The sequence below is a fragment of the Mesoplodon mirus genome (genome assembly GCF_964341445.2).
Source record: "Mesoplodon mirus genome assembly, chromosome: X".
NCBI lineage: Eukaryota > Metazoa > Chordata > Mammalia > Artiodactyla > Ziphiidae > Mesoplodon > Mesoplodon mirus.
In genome coordinates this window covers 44070891-44095980 of record NC_138981.1, presented here as the reverse complement: position 1 = coordinate 44095980, position 25090 = coordinate 44070891, and the positions used below count along the sequence as shown (strand labels likewise).

The window sequence follows — 25090 nt, the reverse complement described above, 5'->3', positions numbered from 1 at the left end:
TTTCAAAACAATATCTGCTAGCAGTTGCTAGTTGCAACCTTGTAGTTTCAAAGTCCCCCCTTGGCATCTATGTAATCATTTTGAACCCCAGCCAATGCTTGCTTAACAAGCACACTCACTTCTTACCAGCTGCAATCCTAATTCTTGACAATTTATGTAACCTTGTGGTGTTTTTTTGCCTTTATAAAGCTCCCCCATTTCGTAGTCCTGCAGAACACAATTCAAATGCTTCCTGGGTCTGTGTCTCCTGGACTAGTCTTAACAAACCCCAAATAAATGCCTCTTCATTTCAACCACGCCTCCGTTCTTGGAATTCTTGGTTAACACAGCATGAAAGCAGCCACAGACAATAAGTTGTCGACAGAAATAATCAGTAAACAATCTATGATAGGAATAGGAATAGAGAAGAGTAAAACTGAGCCAAACTGAGGACTATAGCCCAGAAGACAGACTCTTAGATAACTCTGAGGAACTGCTCCGGAGAAGCTTGGTTTTCAGCCGAGTTTTGTATCTTGTCAGAACAAAGAATATCAAACAGGTCAGGGATACATTCCTTCGAAGTTACAAAAAACAAAAAACAGATCAGCACGTGCAGAGCAAGTCAGTATGGCCTTAGCACTGGGGAAGGGAGTCTTATCATTGAAGGAGTACCAGCATTGGCATCCCAGGAAGGGAGGCATTTAATCTTTAACATGGATATTCTTTACTTCTGGTCAATGCGCCCTTTTCTTTAATAATTAAAGCAGATGCACAGTGTAATTTTGATAAGCCACAAACAGGCTGTTTTGTTTTAGTAAGCATAAAATTCAGGTTAACTCATGTATAAGCCAGAATGACTTCCCCATACCTCAATGTGTGAACATTTCTTTCATCAAAGTAAATGAATGAGTGTGGCTATGTTTAAAACTTTACTACTGGACACTAAAATTTGAATTTCATATAATTTTCACATGTCACAAAGTATTCTTCTTTTTACTTTTTTTCAAGCCTTTAAAAATTGTAAATAGTATTCTTAGCTTGCAGGCAGTAGGAAAACAAGGCTCAGCAAACTGGGGGCCACAGTGTGCTGACCTCGATGTAAAACTTGGATGAGGTAGTTTGTTATTGGGAGTAGGTGTACAATTGTCACTTAACACTTGCTTTACAATACAGTGACCTCCCTTAGATCAATAAATTACAGTCCTAGAAATCTGTCACAAGAAAATAAACATGGTTGCACACAAAATTTTGAAAGCAAAGACTGTTATCTTATCCTGGATTATAACAATGAAAAAAACTGGACACATCCAAACATCGAGGAACAGAAGACTGGATCAAAAATCTGAGGCCATCCAAAAGACAGAATGCTATGCATCCATGTCAACAATTATTGCATGGTCTGAAACGAGAGAAAACAAATGCTATCAAATATTAACATTTGGTGAATCTAAGTGAAGGCTATATTGGTGTTCAGTGCCCACTTTTCTGTAGGTTTGAAATGTGAAAAATAAAGTTGGAAACATTTTTTAAAAGAAAAAAAAATGTTTTTGGGGGAATGTAAGCTAATAGACTTGCACAAATCCATCACCAGCTCATCAGAACTCTGTGCTCTCCATGTTAAGTAAAGATAATAAATGAAATACCTTTTTTTTCACAAGAAAATGGTATAGATTAACTCGATAATATTTGTCTAACTACCTAGTGTCTGTTTTGATCAAACTAAATGTAATTGTAACCATATGTAACACGAGAAGATTTACCAAAAAAATTTTTTAACTCACAATATCTCCTTTGCAATCATCTTGTTCTAAGGGCAAAGAAAAGCTTGACTTGCTCAGGTTTTGAGTATTTGAAACAAAGCTTGCTTAAAAGACACGTAAACCCGCAAATTATCTGGGGAGACTTCCCTGATAGGGGTGGGTGCTCTAGGCCCTGCAGGTGGGAATATCATTTGGGGGATCCAGCATCCAGGTTCTCCTCCAGGCTCAGGCCTGGACTTACTGGGTTAGATGCTATTATTTGAAAATTTAACATGGGAAATAAATCCATTCGGTAATTTGAGCGCTTAAAAATAAACTAATAAAAAGCTTACACACTTAAATAAAAACATAGGAACTATTTCAGCTACAAGATAACCTATCTTGGGCAGAGGACTTCAGCGACCCCCCATTTGATGCCCCTATTAAATGACGTGATTAGACATAGTGCATTGTCAGTCTCTGCTTGAACCCCAGTTAGATTGCGGGCCACAGAGCTGGAGCCATCAAAGGTGCATTTTAGAAAAACTGTCTCCTTTTAAAAACGTTTTTTTAATGCTCACAGTCATTTCCATTATCGGGAGTCAAACCCAAACTTCCCGTGTGAAAAATCAAAATCCAGGGCGATACGAGGATGTACTTTCCTTTTTACAGACCAGATCCAGGATCGATTTTAGCCCGTCTGCTTCTGAAGCTCGGACTTCATTTGTTTGTTTATTTATTTCTTTATTTTCAACATCTTTATTGGAGTATAATTGTTTTACAATGGTGTGTTAGTTTCTGCAAAGTGAATCAGCTATAGGTATACATATATCCCCATATCTCCTCCCTCTTGTGTCTCCCTCCAACCCCAATCCCACCCCTGTAGGTGGTCACAAAGTACCGAGCTGATCTCCCTGTAAAGCTCCTACTTTTAAATACTAAACGCTTTACTCTCTCTACCTGTGCATCCCGCCTCCTCTGGAACCCGCCAAATCCCATTAAACCCCACCCCCACCAACCACGCGCAGTCCTCATAGGCTCCGCGCTCAGTCCCGGTTCCCACCCTCTGCAGCCTTACTTAATCTCATCGGATTTTGTAAAGCCCCGCCCTTCTCTTCTCTCAGGCATTTTCTTCCGTTCAGGACCACCCCACACCACCTGGTTATTTGGTTGGCCAGCACCCTCGTTGTACGTCATTTACCCGCGCCACCCGGAAGCTAAGGTTCTTACCAACCCTTCTTTTTGCCGGCGGCTCTCAGGTAACGGCCGCGGTTGGGTGTGCCTGTGTGACTGGGTCCCAGAGTTGGGAGGGGCAGAAGGCTGAACCCCCAGCTTGAGCCGGATGACCCCACTCCTAACGTTGAGAGGGTGCAGATGTACTGTGCTTGAGAGCAAACTGAGTGGTTATCGTGGTCTTCCCCCTCCTCATTCCCTCAGGAGCCCATCATGGCGACGCCCCCTAAACGGCGGGCGGTGGATGCCACCGCGGAGAAAGTGCTGCGCTATGAGGCTTTCATCTCTGATGTGCTGCAGCGGGACCTGAGGTGAGCGAATGGGGGCGGGGCGCTTGGAGCGGTGCACGTGGTGAGCGGGGCGTTCGAAGTCAGGGCGTAGCCTTCTGATTGGTGAGTGAGGCGTTCAGAAGCCGGCCCCGCGCGCCATTCGAGGGGGTAGGAGGGGCGGTATCCGGGGTGCGACGGTGTCGGGGTGGGGGGAGGGAAGACATGGCGGTCTTAATGGAGCGTGTGTCCGCGCATGCGCAGGTTCAGATGGCACTTAAGGGTTACGAGCGAGTTTTCAGGTTCGAATCCTGGCTTCGCCGTTTCGCTTTACGTGTGAATACGTTGTACCTCGCCTCGAGTTTCTGTGCCTCAGTTTTCTCATCTGTGAAATGGGGAAGTTACTGCACCCTTCCTCATGTGGTGGTTTTGAGTTTTCAACGTGTTCAGTCCTTGTAAAGGATTTAACTTGGATACTAGAGGCTCAATGAGTATGAAAAATTATTATTCCTATCATTATTAATCTGAGGAGGAAGTAGAGTTTTCAGGTCTAGGATTATGAGCATCCAAAAAGGGATGGAGGATTTTTTTCTAGGATGAGAATGGGGTATCCTGATTGGAGGGAGGCATTGGGAGTAGAGTGTAATAATGCTAATAAATAATAGCTAACACATATATAGAGCTTCTTGTTTGGCAGGCACTATTCTAAATGCTTTATAGTAAACTCATTTAATCCTTCTAATGACTCTGTGAGGTAATACTCGTTATTCCTATTTTAAAGATGGGGAAATTGAGTTCCAAAAAGGTTACTCACTTGCCAAAGTCTCACAGCTAGTAAAATGGAAAGCCTGGATTCAAACCGAAGTAGTCTGACCCAGAGTTCAAATCTTGACTTCTGCACTAAAACACCTCTTTAGGGCATGGTGACATGAGAGTCTCAGAGGGTCATGATATGAGGTATTCCAAGAGAGACAGGGCTTCCTCTTGGTCACCATTTTACTCTTATCCCATCAGAAAGGTGCTGGACCATCGCGACAAGGTATATGAGCAGCTGGCCAAATACCTTCAACTGAGAAATGTCATTGAGCGACTCCAGGTAAAGATGCCAGGGTTAGGTACCATCTTTTTGTGGGCAAAGGAGGGGGAAGAGAGGAGATACCCCACACCAAAACCTGTCACCTAACCTAAAAATTGACCACTGATCCCTACCTCTTTTTCCCCGGCCCCACAGGAAGCTAATCACTCGGAGTTATATATGCAGGTGGATTTGGGCTGTAACTTCTTCGTTGACACAGTGGTGTGAGTGTCTACCCGCCCCTCTGAGTCCACAGGGTTCAGCTTCCTCTTTCCTTCATTCAACAGAAATTTTTTTTTGAGTATTTGCTATGTACCCGACACTGCTAGGTGCTGGAGATGTGACAGTAAATAAGATAGGACAAAATCCCTGCCCACCCAGAGCTTCAATTTGGGGAAGACGGGGGAGAGGGGAGTAAAAAAAAATCTCAAACTGTGTGGTGTGCTAAACAGTGATAAGGACTTCCCCGCTTCCTCTAACCACTGTTTCCTTAGCCCAGACACTTCACGGATCTTTGTGGCCCTTGGATATGGTTTTTTCCTGGAGTTGACACTGGCAGAAGCTCTCAGGTTCATTGATCGTAAGAGCAGTCTCCTCACAGAGTAAGTCCATTGCATGAGGATAGTGCCTAAAAAACACCACCATTTGCAACCCCCTTCTTCCCCCTTTCCCCATGGCTGCCTGGGATGATACTTAGGAACCCATCTCCCCTCCCCCTCAGGGCTAGGGCTGAGCAAAGTGGGGGTGCAAAGCTTAGCCTCAGGTGTAGAACATAATAAGCACTGATAAATGGTCTTTGTATTGTTCACTCACACAATAATTTATTGGGCATCTGCTGTGTGCCAGGCTCTGTGCTTGGTGGTGGGGAGGCGGCAGGGAACAAGACAGAAGGGTTCCTTGAAGGCTTACCTTCTAGAAGGACTATAACTATTACACATCAGCACAGTTTTGACCAGATCCTGGAGGTCTCAGCCTGTAAATCAGAAACAATAAAACAAATTACCTCTGACTTCACCTCCTGCTAATTTTCCTGCTCGTTCACTGTGCTCTCACCACACTAACCTTCACAGGCTTCTTTAAACACCCTCAGAATGATCCCACCTCAGCGTGATTGCAGGGGCTCTTCTCTCTGCCTACAGCACTCTTTGCCCAGGTACCTGCATTGCTTCCTTTCTCCTTATTCAATTTAAGTCTTGCTTAAATGTCACTTCCTCAATGAGGCTTTCTATAACCTAACTTTAAAATTGCACCCCCTGGCACTCCTGATTCCCCTCCCTTGTTCTACTTTTTCTTTGTTTCCCTAGCACTTATGACCTCCTAATGTTGACTGTGTAATTTACTTCTTTACAATGTTCATTGCCTCCTCACATTAGGATATAAGCTTTGCAAAGGGAGAGATTTTCTCTATATCCCAAGTCACTAGAACAGCACATAGCATATAGTAGGCACTCTTGTTGAATGAATTTAAAAGCATATGCTGGAAATAGATTTAAGTGGGGATTGAAGCAGATCTCTGTTGGTGGTGATGGGGAGGTAATGTGGGGATAAAGGATGGGCTCCAGTTGAGTTTAAGGTTCTGTGCAGGGAACAGGAATTGGGAGTGTGGACGGGAGGTCTAAAATGTGGCTAGGGAAGGCCTCCCAGAGGAAGTGACATTTGAGTCACTTGGTTGAGTGAACAAGCCATAGGGCTGTCTGGGGAAGAGCATTCCTGGCAAGGCAACCAGTGTGCCCGCCATGTTAGGAGGAACTGCCGAGAATGGTGAGCATTCACTCACTCAGAAGGAGTGAGTGAGGGGACGCTGAGCAAATACATTTAGATTAACAACATCTCACAAGTGTGAACCCCACTGATGTAAGATTCCTTCTAGGTTATATTTCTCTTTATTCCTACATTCATTTCTTCCAGAGTTGCCTCCCTTAGGTTTCAGTAATTCTTCTCTTTTCAAACCTTTTCAGGATTTCAGTGTCCATAGACCCAAATGAGCCTCAGACCCACTGGGATTTCTAAGTCTTACTGATCAGGCCAGTTGGTGAATAGTTTGGTCGAGGGACCTGGTTTCATAGGCCGATGCAATTCTGAACTTGGTGGCCATTTAGACCAAGTCCAATTTTTTATGACAAAGCCTTCCTTGTTATGTCACAGGATTCCTGAGTCTTTCAAATAGGTTTTAATTTTATGAGACTTGATGTCTTTCCCCAAAATGAGGTATTTGTCATTGCCTGCCCCTGTCTGGTCTTTTTGATTTACTGACCTGGTCTATTAGTGTGATGAGAAATGTGAATCTCTTAATACTTTATGATAATTAGTAGAACTCCGTAGTAATTGAATCTTTCTAGGAGATGAAGATTTGAGTCTGTGTAGCTCGCTCTCTTCTTTAAAATACTTGGTTATTCTGGACACACTTTAAAGTAACTTTCTTTCAGGTTATTTTATGTAACCAAAATGGCCTATCAGTCCTTTCTGTTCCTAGTCTGTTTCTTTGAGGAGTGGGAGGATCAGGTCTCTGTGTACATTCTTTCTGATTACAGAGAAAGGAGTACACATCCACACCCATAAGCAGACATGATTATAGAAGAAACAATAACCATATGACTATTAACACTGCCTTACATATTAATCAGTAGCAATAAGTTAAACATATCCCTTTTGTGTTACAACTAGGATTTGGTGAACTTTATACTTTTCTCCTTTTTTTTAAAGCGTTGAAACCTTTCATAGACTAAGCTTGTACATTTGAGTGCCTACTATGTGCCACATACTGTTTTTGTTCCTGAGGATACAGCAGGAAACAAGGCAGACCAAATCTCTGCCCTTACGCAGCTTACATTCTAGTCAGGGAAGACAGACAGTAAACAAGTAAAGGATGTAGTATGTCACAGGTTGACAATGTTGCAGAGAACAACAAGGATTGGAGATTAGAAACATTGCCTCCAAGGGAGCAGTTGCAATTTTAAATAGAATGCTTGATTGGATGTGGGGTGTGAGAAAAAGAGAGGAGTCCAGGTTTTTGGCTGAGCAACTAGGAGGATGGAATTGCCATTTTATGAGATGGAGAAGATAAGGGAGGAGCAGATTTGGAGGGGAAGATCAGGAGTTCAGTCTAGGACCTGTTAAGTGTGAGGTGTTCGTTAAACACTGAAGTAGATTTTCTGAAGATGTAGTTAAAACTCCCAAGGCTGGAGTTCGGGAGAGAGGGCTGGATTGAAAATATAAATTTGGGAGATAGTGATATATAAATGGGTTCATACTATTTTTTCCCAATTTGACATCCTATGTTGTTGCCTTCTACTTTTATTAACAGTATTTTGTTTCTTTAAAACACTCCTACACTGACAGATAGCTCAGCCAATAAAATCCACATTCCTACCATGATATCAAGACCCTGCATGATCTAGCCCCTTCCTACCTCTTGGATCTTATGCTGTGCCACTTTCCTTCCACCATTTGCTTAATTTCTAACACTGGTCTCCTGACAGCTCCTCAAAAAGCTCTTTCCTGCCTCTTGGACTTTTTGTGGAAAAGACCGTCCTACTGTTTAACTCCTACTACTCATTCTTCAGAAAGGCCTTCCTTGATCCTTTGTATCAATTAGGATTCTTTTGGGTGAGGCTGGTCCCAGTTGCCATAGATATAAGGAATTGACTAGTTCACATAACTCAACAGTCCAGAGCCAGAGTGGTTTCAGGCAAGTCCAGCTTCCCAGTTGCTTAGGCCTTGGTGTCTTTCTTAAGTCCTCTCACTCGCACCCAGCATCCTCCTTTGGTAAATCCTGTTGACTCTACCTTCAAAATATATCCCAAATCCAATCATTTCTCATCACCTCAACTGCTGCCGCTGTGGTGTGAGTCTGCATCTCTCACCTGGACTATTTCAATAGCCTCCTCACTGGGCTTCCTCTTCCACACTAGCTGTCCTTATCCCTAGTCAGTCTCCGCACAGCAGCCAGATGGATCCTCTTAAACCCTAGTTGTTTCACATCCCTTCTCTGATCACAATCATCCCCTGGCTCCCATCTCACTTAGAGTAAAAGCCAGAGTCCTTACCGTAGCCTGGCAGCTTTTACATGATCTGTCTCCCCCACTTCCCTCTGTGACCTCACCTCCTACAACCCCTCTTCGCTTATTCTTCTTTACCCAGGCTGGCCTCAGACATGCCAGGTACACTCCCACCTCAGAGCCTCTGCATTTGCTGCCCCTTGTGTCTGGAACACTCATCCTCCGTGTATTCACATGATTCGCCTCTTCATTTTAAGTGTTTACTCAAATGCTTCTCAGTGAAGCCATCCCTAAGCACTCTAATTAGAATTACAGCCCCCATGCCTGCACTCCTTATCCTCTCTTATTTAATTTTTTCATTGTACTTATAACCATCTGACATACTCCGTGTTTTATTCCATCACTGTCCCTCTTAATGAGAATTTGAGCTCCACGATGCCAAGATTTTTGTTTGTTGTGTTTGTTGCTATCTCCCCAGTAACTAAAACGACCCGGCATAGAGTAGTCGTTCAATAAATGTCTCTGAATCTGTGCCGTCCAGATGGCAGCCAGGCATCTCTGCATAGGAGCAGGCCAGGTAATAGGATGTCCTACCACCTGCCATGTGGAAGTCATCCACGATGTAGGTGGTTCCTGAAATGATGAGGAAGCATCATCCTCATGATCATAAGTGGGGCCCACTTTGCCCTTTCTTGTTTCTTTTCTCCAGGCTCAGCGACAGCCTCACCAAGGACTCCATGAATATCAAGGCCCATATCCACATGTTGCTAGAGGTGAGAGCAACTCACCCCATTCCCAGACTCTATCTCCAAATGTTTAGGGCGGTGACCTGAGGAAGAGAGAGCCAGAGATGGGAAGTACCTTCTTTCCCTCTAAACTGCAGTCAAATTGGAGCCGAGCTGGCTCGGAGGGAAGGGAGTTCTGAGCAAGCCTGGGGTGGGGCCTGGACCCAGGCTCCGTTCAGTCTTTTCTGTTCTCTTTTTCAGGGGCTTAGAGAACTACAAGGCCTGCAGAACTTCCCGGAGCCTCACTATTGACTTCTTCCTACCTCCCCTGACATTAAAGAGCCTGAATGTCTTTGAGTCATATTGGCCCTTCTTTCCCCCCTTAACCCCTGCTGTTTGCGAAAGTGCCCTGTTTCTAAAGCACAAAGTTACTAGGAGGCCCAGAGATCCAGTCTGTGTGGAAACTTTAAAAACCACTGAAGTCCCGTCTTCAGCCTGTCCCCTGGCAGAATGTGCCACTTGACTTTCTGCTTTGCCCTCTATACCATCGCCTTGACAACCTGGGCCCCCACCTGACCCTTCCATTTCTTTTCCTGTACAATACTCTGAATTACCTTAGAGAATGGGCCGATTCAGGGTGGAGGTTTGTTCCCCAAGGCAGCCTTTCACTCCTGGCCCTAGGGTTTACCCTTCTCCCACACCCCAATCATTTCTCAGGTACCTTAAATTACACCCACGCCCGTCTAGGCCCAACCTTGGCCTTGCCCCAGCTTCTGATTATCGATAGTTCCAGCTTCCAGCAATGGGTCTAGGGCTGATCCCGCCCTCCCTGGTCCAGCCCCTATTCTAGGTTGAGTCCAGCTTCCGCCAATCGATGCAGAGCCTGATTCCACTGCTTTATTACTGGCTGCAGCTCGACCCGCCCTCGTAGGCATTTAGTTTCCGCCACTCAACACTCCTTCGCTTGTCTGGCAGCCGCTCGGTTCTAAATTTGTCTTTTCTAGCCAATCACTACAGAGTTACCCTGCCCGCCTACGCAGAACCCTGGCCAGACCTCCTCCCTGCGGGCTGCTACGCCTGTGTACTTCTATACAAGTCCCGCTTCCGCTGAGCTGCGTAGGGCTTGGCACCGCCCCCTTAGGGGTTCTGGCAGCTGTCTAAGAGTCCCTCGGCCGCCAATCAGCAGAAAGCAGGGCCTAACCACCCCTATCCTCGGACGCTGGCTGTGTTCCATCAACCCCGTATAGGCCAATCAGTGCGAGGCAGGCGTCCCCCGAACCTTATCTGTCGCCCATGGCGTATCCATATGTCTTGAACCAATCAGCGTGGAGCACCGGCGGGGCTGAGCACGCCCCCTCGGAACCCAGGCGGCCATCTGCGTTCCATCAGTTCCCCTCGGACCAATCACAACATAGCTCTGTGGAACAAGGCCCGCCTCCCCAGCCCTGGAAGTCGCGCCGTCGATCCACGGTTCTTTGGCTAATCAGCGAGCAGCGGAACGTTCGGCTCCTCCTTCATGGGCCCACGTGAGCAGTGGGGAAACGCAGGGGCGGCTTCTAGGTGCTGCCGCTGCCACCGCCGCCGCCACCACCGCCTCGGAGCCCGGGCCTGGGGGGCGGTGGGGCCGCGCATGGAGCCCCCGCCCCCCGGAGCTGCCAACACCACCGCTGCGCTGCACACAGGTGAGCCCGGGGCCTGGAGGGTGGAGGGCCCGGTCCGTGACCCTACGTATCCTTCCCGCCCCCGCGCGGGGGGATGTGGCTTGTCCCGTGGCCTGCTGGTGTTCGACTCCCCACCACCACCACCTCGGCTGGTGGACCTACCTGTGCCATTGTCCCCTCCCTTTGGCCCTTTGCCCCGTGGCTTAACCCCCCTTCCTGTTTTATAATGGGTCGGTCTGCCTGCTTGTATGTCTCCCCACCCCACCTTACAGTAGACTCGGCCGTGGTCTTGCCCCAGATCCCCGCTTATAGGGAACCAGTCTCTGGCAATGTCCACCTCCTTGACAGTAGGTGCATCTGAGTGTTTGTATTCTCCTGTCCTCAACTTTCAGGGGCCCCGTCTGTGGCCTTGTTTTTTCATCCCTACTGTTTCTGTAGTGAGTCAATCCGTAGCGTTGTACCCCCCCCAACAGTGAGTTAATCTGTGAATTTGTATTCCTGCCTCCAATCCCCCGATGCATCAGCCCATGGCTTTATCTCACACACACACACACACACACACACACCATTTTACAGTGGATCAGTCTACATGTTTGTTTTCACGTCCTCCTGCTTATCAGCCCATTGCTCTGTCCTCCCATTTTTGTAGACTGTCAGTCCAGTCCTTGGGCTTCTCCCTTCCTTTTAATAGTGGGTCAGTTTAGTGCTTTGTATCTCCCCATTTTCAGTAGCCCAGTCCATGGCCTTGTCCCCCTCTCCTTTTAATCAGTCTATGGGGTGGCTTTTCTCCTCTCCACTATTGTGCAGGAGTCAATGTGCTTTTCTGCTCTCCTTGCCCCTAGTGAATAAGGTGAGCCTTTACACACACACACACACGCACACACCTTTGCAGTGGATCTGTTCATTGGCCTTCCTGCCACCCATGTGCTTGCTGCATTCACACCCCTCCAGTATACCCTCCTGTGAGTCTAGTGCTTTGTAATCCCTCCAGGAGGGTCAGCCTGTGTGCTTTTATTTCCCCCCTCCTTTCCTTGTGGTGGATCAGTCTGTGGCCTTCCCTGCCACCCTCCCTCCTTCTTAATAGTAAATCAGCCTGTGTGCTTGTTGAACCCAGGACTTTTTTACTCTAGAACACATCCTCTCATACACACTCTTAACCACTAAGACATCCTGCCTCCCTCCAGTAAATGAATACATTAGTGATAGTGATAATGCCAATAGGAGCTAACACTTATTGAGCACCTACTGTGTACCAGGCAAAACGCTGTATGTTAATGAGCTCATTTAATCCACCCCATGAGCTAGGTACTGAGGGAAGTTTGGCATAGGGAGGTTAAATACCTTACACAGAGGTGATCAGTAGGTACCAGGTTAGGTTTCCCCTCAGAACATAGGATAACTTTTTTTTTTTTTTTTTTTTTGCGGTACGCGGGCCTCTCACTGTTGTGGCCTCTCCCGTTGCGGAGCACAGGCTCCAGACGCGCAGGCTCAGCGGCCATGGCTCACGGGCCTAGCCGCTGCGCGGCATGTGGGATCTTCCCGAACCGGGGCACAAACCCCTGTCCCCTGCATCGGCAGGCGGACTCTCAACCACTGCGCCACCAGGGAAGCCCTAGGATAATTTTTGAGGCTTTCCTCTCTCACTTCATCTCACCTCACACGAGGCCCCACTCCTTAAAAACCAAATTAGTTCCCATCTTCATGCTTTTGTTTTTGCTGTTCCCTCTGCCTGCAGAGCTGTCTCCATTCCACACCTCGTCTCAGCACCCATCCACCCCCATTCCCAGCAGCTATGTGACCTTAGTGGTTTAACCACTTTCTTTCTGCACCTCTTTCCTCACTGGTTAAATGGGGGAATCAGAATTAGAACACCCTCCAATGTAAATAAAGAATACCTGTGAGTTAATAAAACAAGTAACTTCTCTGGCCTTACCTCCTACGCGCCGCCCCCCCCCCCCAACTCTGTTCCAGCCACATTGGCCTCCTAACTCATCCTCAAAAACACCAGGTACAACCCAGCCTTGGGGCCTTTGCCTTGGCTATTTTTTCTGCCCAGAACACTCTACCCCCCTCTCTGTGTGGATCCTTTCAGGGCTCTGTTCAAATGTCAACCCGTCCCTGACCATCTGAACCTGCACAGCCAGCAGGACTTAGACCCCTTCTCCACTTTATTTGTGTCTTTGCCCTTTATCACTGTCAGGCACACTGTATATTTTACCAGTTTGTCATATTTATTGTCTTTCCCCGTTAGAATGGGAGTCCCATGAGGGACTCTTTGTCTGCTTATTCACTGCTGGGTCTCTAGCACCTAAAACTCTTATCCAGTACTTGATAAGAATTTATTGCACGAATGAATGGGGAAAATATAATATCAGACAAATCAGGGTGGGGGGCAGATGGAGATGAAGAGCTAGTTAAAAGAGGCTGGTTAGTCGGGACTGTTCGTTCAATAAACACAGAGCACCAGGCATTCTAGGCGCTGGGGATATGGGAGGGAACAAAACAGGCAGAAATTCCTGCCTTTGTGGAGCAGACATTTGCTAAGAGTGCCGACTATATAAATAAATAAGTCTAATTAGTTAGCATGTTAGACAAGTGCTAAGGAGGAAAAGTGAAGTAGGGAAGGTAGGAATAGAGTATCAGGGTGGTTGAAATCTTAGGCACAGGGCAGGCCTCACTTAGAAGGTGCTTCTTGAATTAAGGCCTGAAGCAGTTCAGGAAGGGAGCCATAATGCCTAGGGAAAGAGTACCAGGCAGAAGGAACAGCCGGTGCAAAGGCCCTGAGGTGGGATTGTGCCTGGCATGTTCAAGGGCCATGAAGGAGGCCAGAGTGGCTGGAGCAGAGTGGAGGGAGAGGTAGGAGGCAAGGTCAGAAAGGTGGTGGGAGCCAGATGGTGAGGCCATGCTGATACATAAGATTGTGTGGGAGGGGCTGGGGAGGGAGAAGACTATCACGCCAGCTAATTGTAACATTTCAGTGTCCGCTGTGTCCCAGAGATAACTTTTCTAGGTCCTTTACATATACTGACCTTTAATCCTCACAAAGGCCTTTGAGAGTAAGTATATCTTGCAGATACTTTACTTTGAGGGTGACACATCCCCCATTTTACAGGTACAGAAACAGAGCCAGAGAGGTTGAGTAACTCGCTCAAGGTCACACAGCTAGAACAGGACAGGAGTACGAGGCTGGAGACCCAGAGAGAAGAACCCATTTGCAAGGACAGACAGCTTATTCGGCACATTGGATCACACAGAGGAAGAATTAATTCTGCCGGGGAGATACCAGAACTTGATGATGTGTGTAATAAAGGGTTCATCATGTCTGGGGAAGGGAGAAGGTCACTCCTGGCAGGGAGAACAGCACATCCATATTTTCAGAGATGGGAACTGGATTAACTCAGGGTGCCCGTGCCAAGCTTGGGCCCACCTCCGAGCCTTCATGCACACTGTTCCCTGTGCTTGAAGTACCCTTCCCACAGGTGTCAGCATGGCCTGTTGTCTCCCCTCCTTCACATCTCTGCTTAAATGTCACTTCCTCAGGGAAGCCCTCCCTGCTCACCCTGTGTAAAATAGCATCCCTGTCCCCCTGTAGGATCTTACCCTTCTGTTCTGCTCTATAGAGAGCTGGTGGAGCAAGGTGTCCAGGATCACTGCCTAGTGCCAAACTGCCTGGGTTTGAACCCTGGCTCTGCTAGCTTCCAGCTTTGTGACCTTAGGCAAGTTACTTAACTTCTCTGTGCCTCCATTTCCTCATCTGGAAAACGGGAGGGTAATAATAATGCCCACCCATAGTGTTGGTTTGAGGATTGAATGAGTTAAGTGACTAAAATGGTCTGCAGTACACAGTAAGGGCTCTGTGACTGGTTCCTATTGTTTAGATTAGTATTGTTATTCCTGGCATACACGTAGGTATCTCACAGGGCCTCCGAGACTGACCATCTCCAAAACTGACCTCCTGATCTCCCCTCAAAACCTGCTCTCCCGCAGTGTTGCCATCTCAGGTGATCAGACCACAAACCTAGAATCACCTTTGGCACCTCTCTCACCCCACACCACCCCCATCCTATCTGGCAACAAATCCTGTTCGCTCTGTCTTCAGATTTTATCCAGAACTCAGCCACTTCTCGCCAGTTCCCCTGCTGCCACCACCATCTCTTAACGTGGACTATTGCAGTAGCCTCTTCAGCCCGTACAGTTGGTTCTCCTCACAACAGCCAGAGGGATCCTGTTAAAATCCAAATCACAGGCTGTCACCCCTCTATTCACAGCCTTCTCATGCCTCCTGTCTCACTCAGAGTCAATGTCAAAGCCCTTCCAGGGCCCGAAAAAGCCTTACTCAGTCTGGCCCCTGCTGCCCCTCTGTTCTCATCTCCTGCTACTTTCCCGTCACTGCCTTCTCTCCGACCACGCCAGACTCCTTTCCCTTCCTCTGACCTGACAGGCTCTCCAGCCTCAGTGCTTTTCACCCTGGCTATTTCCTCTGCCTGGGTGGCTGCTCCCCAGGTTGTCACAGACCTGATGCCTTCACCTCTCTTAGGTCTTTCCTCAAATATCACCTCCTCGTGACTACCCTCCCCGACTACCCTTTCAAAAATAACAACTCCTTCCCTGCTTCGTTCCCCCCCCCCGCCCCGGAGCTCTTATCACCATCTGACATATTCTTGTTTATCTTGTTTCTTGTCTGTCTTCCCCACTAAAATGTGAATTCCGCCAGAGCAGGGATTTTCGACTGTTGTATTCACTGCTGTATCCCCAGCACCTGGCCCACAGTAGGCCCTCCAAAAATGCTTGCTAAATGAACGAAATAAAGAGAAGTAAACACATCTGAGTGAGGCATATGACTAGAACTCTTATTAGGGGTCACGTGGGAGACGTGATAATAAACAAAATACAAAACCCCATGCGCTGCTGAGGCTTGAGGCCAACCGTCAGGTTTCACCTTAAGTAAAAGATTCTGTGGCTACCGAAAGAGGAACTGGTAAAATTGCCTGTTGTCGCCACCAGGAGTCACACTGGTCTTTTTGTGCCTCTGAAACAGGCCTTCCAAATAAACCCAGCAAGGTCTCTGATGATGGGACTCTGATCTGGCCACTTCGTGGCCTTGTGACTTACATAATTGCCTAAAATTGTGTCTGCAGAATGAACTTCGAAACAGCTCAAACATAAGAGGATCAGACTGTATTTCATTACAGATTAAAGACTCAAGCTATAAATAATAGAGGGAGGTTCTTTGAAACCTTCCGATTTGGAAGGTCTTATTCTTAACCCAACAGTCCCAACAGCTGGGTGAACAGTTGATTGATGAAAGCTCATTCCTTAAGGAAAAGGAACCTCATGTTTATTTCCAATTCACACTCAGCAAAGGGAGCAGTTATGGGGTGGGTGGGGGCGCCAGGAGGGTCCTGTTCTCTGCTCGACATGCTGAGGGAGCAGCCAGTGCAAGGGGCAGTTTAGTCTAATGGTTGAAAAGATCAGACACCTGGAACTTGGCTGCCTGCGTCCAAATCCTGGCTCTGCTGCTTAGGGCGGTGTGGCCTGTACATGTCATTTAGACATTTTGTGCCTCTGCTTCCTCATCTGTAAATTAGAGATAATAAGAGTACCTATTTCCCAAAGTTGTGATGAGAGAGAAATGAGTCAATAGCTATAAAAATAGCAATCCAGGTCTACATGCCCTTATCTAAAACCCTTGGGGCCAGATGTGTTTCACAATTTTGAATTTTTCAGATTTTAGAAAGGTGACAAGGTATACATACAAGATGTTACATAACACCCTTAGTGGGCTCTGTAATCAGCCACATTCAGATTTCTGCAGCAAGACAGGTGTATGAACAGTCACACCAAGTGAGGATCAGTGAAGACCACAAAAGGCCTTATTTTGTTTCAGATCAGGTTTTGGCATAGCAGTTGAGGAATTACGAACAAATTAGAAACTAATATTTCATAAGAGCTTATCATACCCTAGGCATAGTATATTTAATCTGTACGATAACCCTATGAGCTAGGTGGTATTATTATTATCCCTATTTTACAGATGGGAAAATTGAGGCACAAGAGGTTAAAGAACGTGCCCAGTGTCACACTGCTAATAAGGAGCAGAACCAGGATTCCAGCCCTGGCGGTCTGGCCCTGGAGGGGCTGATTGTCCAGTAGGCCATATTGCCTCTGATTGGTACAATGCCTGGCATGTATTTAGCACTCAATAAATGTTCATTATTGCTGTTGTCAAGAAGGAGAGCACAGAGGGACAGAGACGGTCAGAGGAGCGTGGGGTAGAGAGACAGAAGAGAGCAGACATTCAGTGTCAGGAATTTTCATAAAGGCAAGGCCCTTGGGGCTGGGAACTGAACGATGGAGAAGACTTCTAGGCAGAGGAAGGGAACCCAGCATGAAGTGGACAGCCTTTGCGAGGAGCTGGCAGAAGGAACCTCCTGGAAAACTTAATATTTGATGTGGTAGAAGATGCAAATGAAAATGTTCAGGTGAGGGGCCTTATTCTAGTTTTCTATTCGTGCTGTAACAAATTATAACAAACTTTTAACTGCTTAAAACAAATTATTCTCTTAGAGTTCTGGAGGTCAGAAGGCCAGCACAGGTCTCACCAGCCTAAAATCCAGGTGTTGGCAGGGCTGTATTCCTTTCCAGAAGCTCCAGGGGATGATCCATTTCCTGTTCGTTTAGGTTGTTGGCAGAATTCAATTCCTTGAGGTTGTAGGATTTGTATAAAATAAATAAGCAACAAGGGTATATTGTAACCACAAAAAAAGTTCATGTGATGAGATTGAGCTCACCCAAGTAGTCTCTAGCTTAAGGCCCATAACCTTAAATTCACCTGCAAAGTTCTTTTTGCCAGGTAACATAATATACTCACAGGTTCCAGAAATTAGGATGTGGACATCTTTGGGTGAGGGGCATTATTCTGCGTATCACAGTCTGCCCTCTGGCCCCCAGAGGTTCACGTTTGTCCCACACGCAGAAGACATTCACGCTATCCTAGCATCCCCAGAAGTCTCATCTCATTACAGGAGTCGTCCAAAGCCAGGCTGAGGGCGTTCAGGGAATGGTGGTGGCAGTTGGGGACAGAGGTGGGGGCAAGATGGCAAGAAAGGAATCCACCTCCTGCTGACCTCTTCCCCTTCCTGTGTCTGCAACCTCTCAGCTCTGAGCTTTCTGCCCTCCAGGTACCCCTGGGATGGCGTGAGCGCTCGCCCAGCAATGGACCCTTCTGTGACGCTGTGGCAGTTTCTGCTGCAGCTGTTGAGAGAGCAAGGCAATGGCCACATCATCTCCTGGACCTCCCGGGATGGCGGTGAGTTCAAGCTGGTGGATGCTGAGGAGGTGGCCCGGCTCTGGGGGCTGCGCAAGAATAAAACCAACATGAATTATGACAAGCTCAGCCGGGCCTTGCGGTACTACTATGATAAGGTAAGGTGTCTGAGACTGGGGCCAGGAACCCCACCCCCCCGGCCTGTGCCAAACATTTAAATCAGTTATGTCATTTTCTTGCCTAAATTGATAGAGCTCTAACTTTGAAAACGATATTAAAATTTACTGTTTCTTACCCCATCCTCTGGTACTCTTACACAAACGTGGGGGCCCCTAAGCATTTATCTCAGTTGTTTTATTTTCTTGTATTTTATTTTAGCTTCGACTAAAACCTTCATAGCACCATTAACACTGACCCCCTACTCACTCCACTCTCTGAGATCCCCAGAGTCCTGCTGTCGCACCATGCCCCGCACGACGTTTCATCTTCTTGCCTTATTCCTCTGGCCAAAACTTTGGAAAACTCTATTAGTAATGGCTCTTCCTCATCCTGGGCCAGTCCTGGGCACCCCCAGTTATTTCATAATCTGCTCTTATCCCAGAATAAGAATTCTAGAACATCCTTATTCTTAGAATCAAAGCCTCCATGACAGCATTATACTAACCTTTCCTTACCTCATTCTCCAGGACCCTCAACGTTTTTATCAGTTCTTTTGATCTCTTACTCCGTTAGCTAAGACCTCCAAAACAACATGTATAATGCCTGCCCCACACCCCATCCTCTTGTATTCCCAGAGCAACACTGGTCCACTCCAATATTTATATCAGTTATTTTAATTTATCATCTTATTCCTATAGCTAAAATTGTACATTTTCCTTATCTTATCCTTTCAGACTCCCAAACCAGTGCTAGATACCCCCCCCATATTTATACCAGTTATTTCAGTTTCTTATTTCTTTTTTTTTTAATATTTATCTATTTATTTTTAATAAACCTGCACCGGGTCTTAGTTGCGGCATGCAGGATCTTCGTTGCTGTGTGGGGGATCTTTAGTTGCAGCACGTGGGATCTTTAGTTGTGGCATGCGGGCTCTTAGTTGCGGCATGCGGGATCTAGTTCCCTGACCAGGGGTCGAACCCAGGCCCCCTGCATTGGGAGCGTGGAGTCTTAACCACTGGACCACCAGGGAAGTCCCGTCAGTTTCTTATTTCTTTACCTGAAACTTCCAAAACAATATTTTTCTTCTTCCAGTTTTATTGTGATATAATTGACACACAGCACTGTATAAGTTTAAGGTGACAGCATAGTGATTTGACTTACATACAGCAAGAAATGTTCATCACGATAAGTTTAGTGAACGTCCATCATCTCATATAGACACAAAAGAAAAGAAAAAGGAAGAAAAAATATTGTGATGAGAACTCTTAGGATTTACCCTCTTAACAACTTTCATATATAACATACAGCAGTGTGGATCATATTTATCATGTTGTACATTACATCCCTAGTACTTATTTTTCTTATAACTCAAAGTGTGTACCTTTTGACTGCCTTCATCCAATTCCCCTTCCTTTCAACCCCCTTTGAAACTTCCAAAACAATACTAATGAATCTCCCTTTTCATTCCTTTTCTGAGAAACACAAACCCACCCTGTGAGATACATGGACAACACTTAAGATGTCCCCAGGGTACTCTAGTGCCCTCCAGATGCATCTTGTCCCCCAGAACAGCCCTGGACCTGTGGTGCACACCCTTAACTCATTTATAGCATTTATTCCATTTTTATATTTTAATCCTTCAGCTCAAACCTGCAAAACAATATTAATAATGAGGCTGCCTCACTGTGTGCTCTGAGACCACCAGAATATCCCTGAGACCCTCCAGACCTGTCCTGAAATACCCCAAACGTGCTCTGTGACCCACCCAAGCCAGCCTTAAGATTCTCCCAATATTTATACCAGTAGTTTAAATTCTTGTTAGTTGCTATCAGTGACTTCATTTTCCAATTGCCTCAGCTTAAACCTCCCCAACAGTATTAAGAATGAGGCTCCTCATCCTGTCCTCCCTGATGACCTTGCCCTGTTCCACGTCTGTGTCAAGAGCTTTAAATAATCCTGTAATAATTCATGTTTATTAACAATTCATCACCACATTCTTCTACATTCATTTAGTCTCTTCCAACATTTATTAGCAGTGACTTCATTTTCCTGTCTTACTGCATAAACTAGACTCCAAAACTGCCCTGGCAGCCAGCCCCAGGGCCTGGCCCTGTTAGCCCACAGACACTCCTGGTTCCTGGAGCCAGGAGGAAAGCCTGCTCCTGGATCTACTCCCCCACGTGGGCCCCAGTGTGGAGAGGAGCCCGTGGGTGTGGCTGTGTGTATCTGAGGTGGGGGTGGGGGAATTGGACAGATGGAGATGAAGAGAGTGTGACAGAGGGAGACTTGGAGGGGGATGGACAGGAAGGAGATGTGGAGGGGAGAAGGGCATTAGACTAAAGGAAGGATTATGCCGGGGGTGGGGGACAGAAAAGGAGGAGAAGCTGGGGGAGAATACAGAGAGGGGAATCAGGTTGGGGGAGAGCGGTAGAAACGGGAGGAGAAGGGAGGAGACCCCAAATTGAGAGATGGGCGAGCTGTGAAAGAAGCTGGGAGGGGGAACCTATGGGGAGGCAGACACTGAGGTGGGACGGTGTATATGTAAAAGGACAGGAGAGGGGCACGAGCAAAGAAAGGCCCTATAGGAGACACACCCCTTCACCCCCTCACCATCCACACCCTCCCTGGCGCTTTCTTCTAAGACCCTCTATCCTGTCTCCCCCTTCCCAGAACATCATCCGCAAAGTGAGTGGCCAGAAGTTCGTCTACAAGTTTGTGTCCTACCCCGAGGTCGCGGGGTGCTCCACTGAGGACTGCCCGCCCCAGCCTGAGGTGTCTGTCACCTCCACTGTGGCAAATGTGGGCACCACAGCTGTACACGCTGTCCCCGGGGACACTGCCTCTGGGAAGGCAGGCACACCCAGGGGTGCAGGAGTGGCAGGCCCGGGCAGCTTGGCACGCAGCAGCCGGAACGATTACATGCGCTCGGGCCTCTATTCCACCTTCACCATCCAGTCCCTGCAGCCGCAGCCACAGCCGCCCTCTCATCCTCGGCCTTCCACAGTGCTCCCCAACACCGCCCCTGCAGGAGCAGCAGTGCCCCCCTCGGGGGGCAGGAGCACCAGCCCAAGCCCCTTGGAGGCCTGCCTGGAGGCTGAGGAGGCCGGCCTGCCTCTGCAGGTAAGGACTAGAGTATGGAAAGTCAGCAAGAGGAGGGATGTACAATTCCCAAACGAGGAGGGGGGCTGGGAGGAGGGGGGACATAAACGTCCTATTAAAGGAGATATAGTGGAAGGAGGGACACAGAAGTCCCCTTGGAGAAAGGGATGGGGAGGAAAGCTATGCAAAGCCTGGGAAGGAAGAAGGAAATTAAGCACACGACAATTAGTAGCACACCCAACATGTAGTAGTTGTCCTGAACGTGTTTGCTTAATGCACTGGTTCTCACACCTCTAGCACTCATCAGAAAGCGCCTGGAGGGCTTTTTAAGCCACAGATTTCGGGGGGCCACCCCCCAGAATGTCTGTTTATGTGGGTCTGTGGATGGGTCTGAGAGTTTGCATTTTTAACAAGTTTCCAGATGAGGCGTATGCTGCTGGTCCATAAAGCAAATTTCTGAGAACCACTGCTTCCGTGTATGGGGGCGGTATCTCCTGGTGTCCCGCCCCTAAAGGCAGCTGTGCCGCTATCAGGTGTCTCACCCCCCCCCGCCCCCAGATAGGAGGACCTACTCCAGAAGGAGCCCCACTTCCTTGGCAAAGTCCCACGTCTTGTTGGAGGACCTGCTCCCATTACCAGGTCCCGCTTTGCAAGGGAAATAATTGGCTTCACTACCTCAGCAATCTTTAGGCACCCCCTCTGCACTTGTTCCTCTCCCAGGTCATCCTGACCCCACCCGAGGCCCCAAACCTTAAATCCGAAGAGCCAAATATGGAGCCTGGGTTGGGCCGGCCACTGCCCCCAGAGGTCAAAGTGGAAGAGCCCAAGGAAGAGTTAGAAGCCTCAGCCACTGGGGAGGCGGGGTTTGTCCTGGAAGCCGTCAAGGCCGAGCCCTTTGAGCCCAAGGCCGAGCCAGAAGCCCCTCCCGCGGGGGGCGTGCCAGCCCGGCTGCCTGCGGTCGTTATGGAAACTGCGGCGCCGGTGGGCGGCCTTGCGGCTTCCACAACTTCCAGCACGGAGATCGCCCAGCCTCAGAAGGGCCGGAAGCCCCGGGACCTGGAGCTTCCACTCAGCCCGAGCTTGCTGGGTGGGCCGGGACCCGAACGGACTCCAGGATCGGGAACTGGTTCCGGTCTGCAGGCGCCCGGCCCAGCGCTGACGCCTTCCCTGCTACCTACGCACACATTGGTGAGAGCCTTCGAAGGGGCGGGGCTGGCACCTGGATGAATGGGATTGGGGCGGGGTGGGGGTGGGAGGAGTTAGACTGACTGCGAGGGCCAATGCGGTTACCTCTGAGTGAGTGGGAGGGTGGAGCCTTCGAGTGGGGTTGGCTACGCAGAGAGACTGGGCTTGATTGCTGCAAGGCGAACGAGCCTGCAATGCCGAGGGGTCGGGTCCCCAAAAGAAGGGCAGGTCTGGGGAGTTCTGTGGGCAGGGACTGAGGGGCCCGAGAGGCTTTCTGCAGGAACCGTTTCTGGGTTGGAGCATAGCTTGAGGAACCTAAGCGGGGCTTTTGGGCCTGGGATTTGCTTAGCGGGTTTCCTGTGAGGTATGCAGGTGGGGGTTAAGAGTTGGAAGTTGACCCTGAGCTACTGGGATGGTGAGGTTTGAAAGCGGCATGTGGGTGGGGTCTTGTAGGTGGTCTTGCCCAATGAGGCTGGGGTGGGCCCGCAGGAGTTAGGAGGGGTTGTCTGTGTAAAGCTGGAGAGCTGTCACAGGCATGGCCTTAGTAGTTATGGTCTAGGCCTGTGCACTTTTGAGGAGTGATCTCAGAAGTACGAGTGGGAAATCTGGCAGGGCTGGAACCAAGTTCCTTTGGTTTTCCCACACCTGCCCTCTTGCTCACTTGCGCCCTGACCACCCCTTCCCCACAGACCCCGGTGCTGCTGACGCCCAGCTCGCTGCCCCCCAGCATTCACTTCTGGAGCACCCTGAGTCCCATTGCACCCCGTAGCCCGGCCAAGCTCTCCTTCCAGGTAGGATCAGCTCCCCCCATCTCGGAAAGGGTGAGAGACCCTAGCACGGCCCCGATCCATGACCTCTCCCTATTTCTGTCCCCAGTTTCCGTCCAGTGGCAGCGCCCAGGTGCACATCCCTTCCATCAGCGTGGATGGCCTCTCAACCCCCGTGGTGCTCTCCCCAGGGCCCCAGAAGCCATGACTGTCACCACCACCGCCACCACCCCTTTCTGGGGTCACTCCATCCATGCCCTGCACTTCTCTTCAGCCAGCCGTCTCAAGGAGAAACATAGTTCAGCTGACAGACTCGTGCTGTGGTCGTGGTTGGGTGGGGATTCTTAGGAAAAAGGATCTCTCAGTAACCCTTCCACAGAAAACATACAACTTCTCTCTTCTTGGTCAGTCCCCCAGTGGCCGCTCTTACACGTCCCTACTGCAGTGGTGGGGACGGTTTATTTATTTATTTTTTGAAGGCCACTGGGAGGAGCCTGGCCCAACTCTTTGGGGGGGGATTGGCGAGGGCATCTCCCCCATCTCCACATTTTTTCCCCAAGATGAGACAGTTGGGGTCTGACTTGAGAAGGAACTTTCTTTATTTATTTCTCAGGCTGCCCTTGGGGAGCTGAGGGAGCCCTGTCTCCATTTTGGGGTGTGGGTAGAAAAGCTAGATTGCTGTAGTTTATTATTCCTGGCCCTCCCCAAGGGTCCAGGAAGAAGTTTTGCCGTTTTAAAGGTTTGGGAGTTTCGGCCAAGGAAGACTCACACCCTTGGGAATGGGAATTTCCACCTCCCCGGCCTTTCTCTCAGACAGCTTGTCCTCTTTCAACCACCTTTTTTGGCCGGGGAGGAATTGCCCCTTTTCTTCTTCCCCTGCGAAGCCATTCCTGTGTCTGCCAAATTCCTGGGGTCCTGCCTGTTACCTCCCAATGGAGGGTTTTTTTGGGGAGTGGTCCCCGTCTGGGGGGCCCCTCCCACCAGTACTCCAGGTCTCCCTGTCCCCCACCCCCTGCCATTTTGATAGTATAATCTATTTTTAAACAGGGCTTTTCAATAGGGGAGAGGGAGGCATCTCTTCCTATATCAGATAGGGTGGGTGGGAAGGAAGGGATTTTGGGGGGAGGTCTTCCTGCCGCCCCCAAGTGTTTATTTTTGATACCAAACGTGTATTTTCAGCTCTCTCCCTCCCAGCCCCCCAATTTCCTGCGGGCGGGTACAAAGGACCCTTTAAGTGTCCCTGGAGTTGGGAGGGAGGAATGAGGGATATAAAGCCTGTCCTGTGTGAATTCCAGGCTGGAGAAGGGCGGGTTCAAAGGACTCCTGGGTTCACCTCCCATCAGCACTGGCCCAGCCTGGGCCTGGGGACCTGGGGGTTGGTGATTTGGGGGACGGTGCTACACCTGTCTCCACTGTTTGTTTTACTTCCCCAAAAATGGATCTTTTTTTCTAAGAGTCCCAGAGAATGGGGAATTGTTCCTGTAAATATATATTTTTAAAGGTGATGCCGGAGGCCGCTAGCATTTTTTTTCCCCCTAAAGCCATTGGGAGTAACTGTGTGCAAAGGCGTGGCTCTGTGTGAAAGGTGGTGAGGGTGTGAGATTGATCGCGAGAGCGAGAGAGCATAGTGGTGTGTGTCCGAAACAGTGGTAGAGACTGTGGATTGGTAACCAGGTGTGTGAAAAAGAGAAAACTGGAAAGCTGTGATTGCGCACGTTCGTTTGTGGAGCCATGTGTTGAGAGAGTGGAAGTTGTAACCGCATACTTGACATTGTGACTATGTGAGAAATCGTGGCTGGGTGGCAGAAAACCACTGTAAGACTGAATGAGTGATTAAGGTACTATACGAGAAACTGGTGGTGTGTGTAAAAATAACGTTTATGAGAAGGAAGTGGGGACTGCACATCAGTCACTGTTGAACAGGCTGATGGTGAGCA

At 48.4% G+C, this 25090-nt stretch overlaps 2 protein-coding genes across 4 annotated transcripts; both read left to right on the top strand.

Annotated features, from left to right (window-relative positions):
- Positions 1-2853: 2853 nt before the first annotated feature.
- UXT (ubiquitously expressed prefoldin like chaperone) lies at positions 2854-9372 on the top strand. Of its 2 annotated transcripts, XM_082610156.1 has the most exons (7): positions 2855-2977; positions 3156-3262; positions 4232-4313; positions 4449-4516; positions 4787-4894; positions 9000-9063; positions 9277-9372. In XM_082610156.1, exons 2-7 carry the CDS (start codon positions 3165-3167, stop codon positions 9325-9327), a joined length of 471 nt encoding a protein of 156 aa, XP_082466282.1. In that variant the 5' UTR covers positions 2855-2977; positions 3156-3164; the 3' UTR covers positions 9328-9372. The 2 variants fall into 2 exon arrangements, with proteins under 2 accessions (XP_082466281.1, XP_082466282.1); XM_082610155.1 differs by having other exon boundaries at positions 2854-2977; positions 9000-9372.
- Positions 9373-10510: 1138 nt separating this feature from the next.
- On the top strand, positions 10511-24658 carry ELK1 (ETS transcription factor ELK1). Of its 2 annotated transcripts, XM_082609631.1 has the most exons (7): positions 10511-10697; positions 13789-13973; positions 17858-18101; positions 20773-21222; positions 21922-22389; positions 23076-23177; positions 23263-24658. In XM_082609631.1, exons 2-7 carry the CDS (start codon positions 13969-13971, stop codon positions 23359-23361), a joined length of 1368 nt encoding a protein of 455 aa, XP_082465757.1. In that variant the 5' UTR covers positions 10511-10697; positions 13789-13968; the 3' UTR covers positions 23362-24658. The 2 variants fall into 2 exon arrangements, with proteins under 2 accessions (XP_082465757.1, XP_082465758.1); XM_082609632.1 differs by lacking the exon at positions 13789-13973.
- The last annotated feature ends 432 nt before the right edge of the window (positions 24659-25090 follow it).

What these genes read in the sequence shown, in the direction of transcription:
- ELK1 (XM_082609631.1), top strand. An exon ending in TGCTACCTACGCACACATTG is followed by an intron (nt 22,390 to 23,075) that starts GTGAGAGCCTTC and finishes CCTTCCCCACAG; the next exon opens with ACCCCGGTGCTGCTGACGCC. An exon ending in CGGCCAAGCTCTCCTTCCAG is followed by an intron (nt 23,178 to 23,262) that starts GTAGGATCAGCT and finishes TTCTGTCCCCAG; the next exon opens with TTTCCGTCCAGTGGCAGCGC.
- UXT (XM_082610155.1), top strand. Translation starts at nt 3,165, where the DNA reads ATGGCGACGCCCCCTAAACGGCGGGCGGTGGATGCCACCGCGGAGAAA. An exon ending in TTCTTCGTTGACACAGTGGT is followed by an intron (nt 4,517 to 4,786) that starts GTGAGTGTCTAC and finishes CTGTTTCCTTAG; the next exon opens with CCCAGACACTTCACGGATCT. An exon ending in AAGAGCAGTCTCCTCACAGA is followed by an intron (nt 4,895 to 8,999) that starts GTAAGTCCATTG and finishes TCTTTTCTCCAG; the next exon opens with GCTCAGCGACAGCCTCACCA.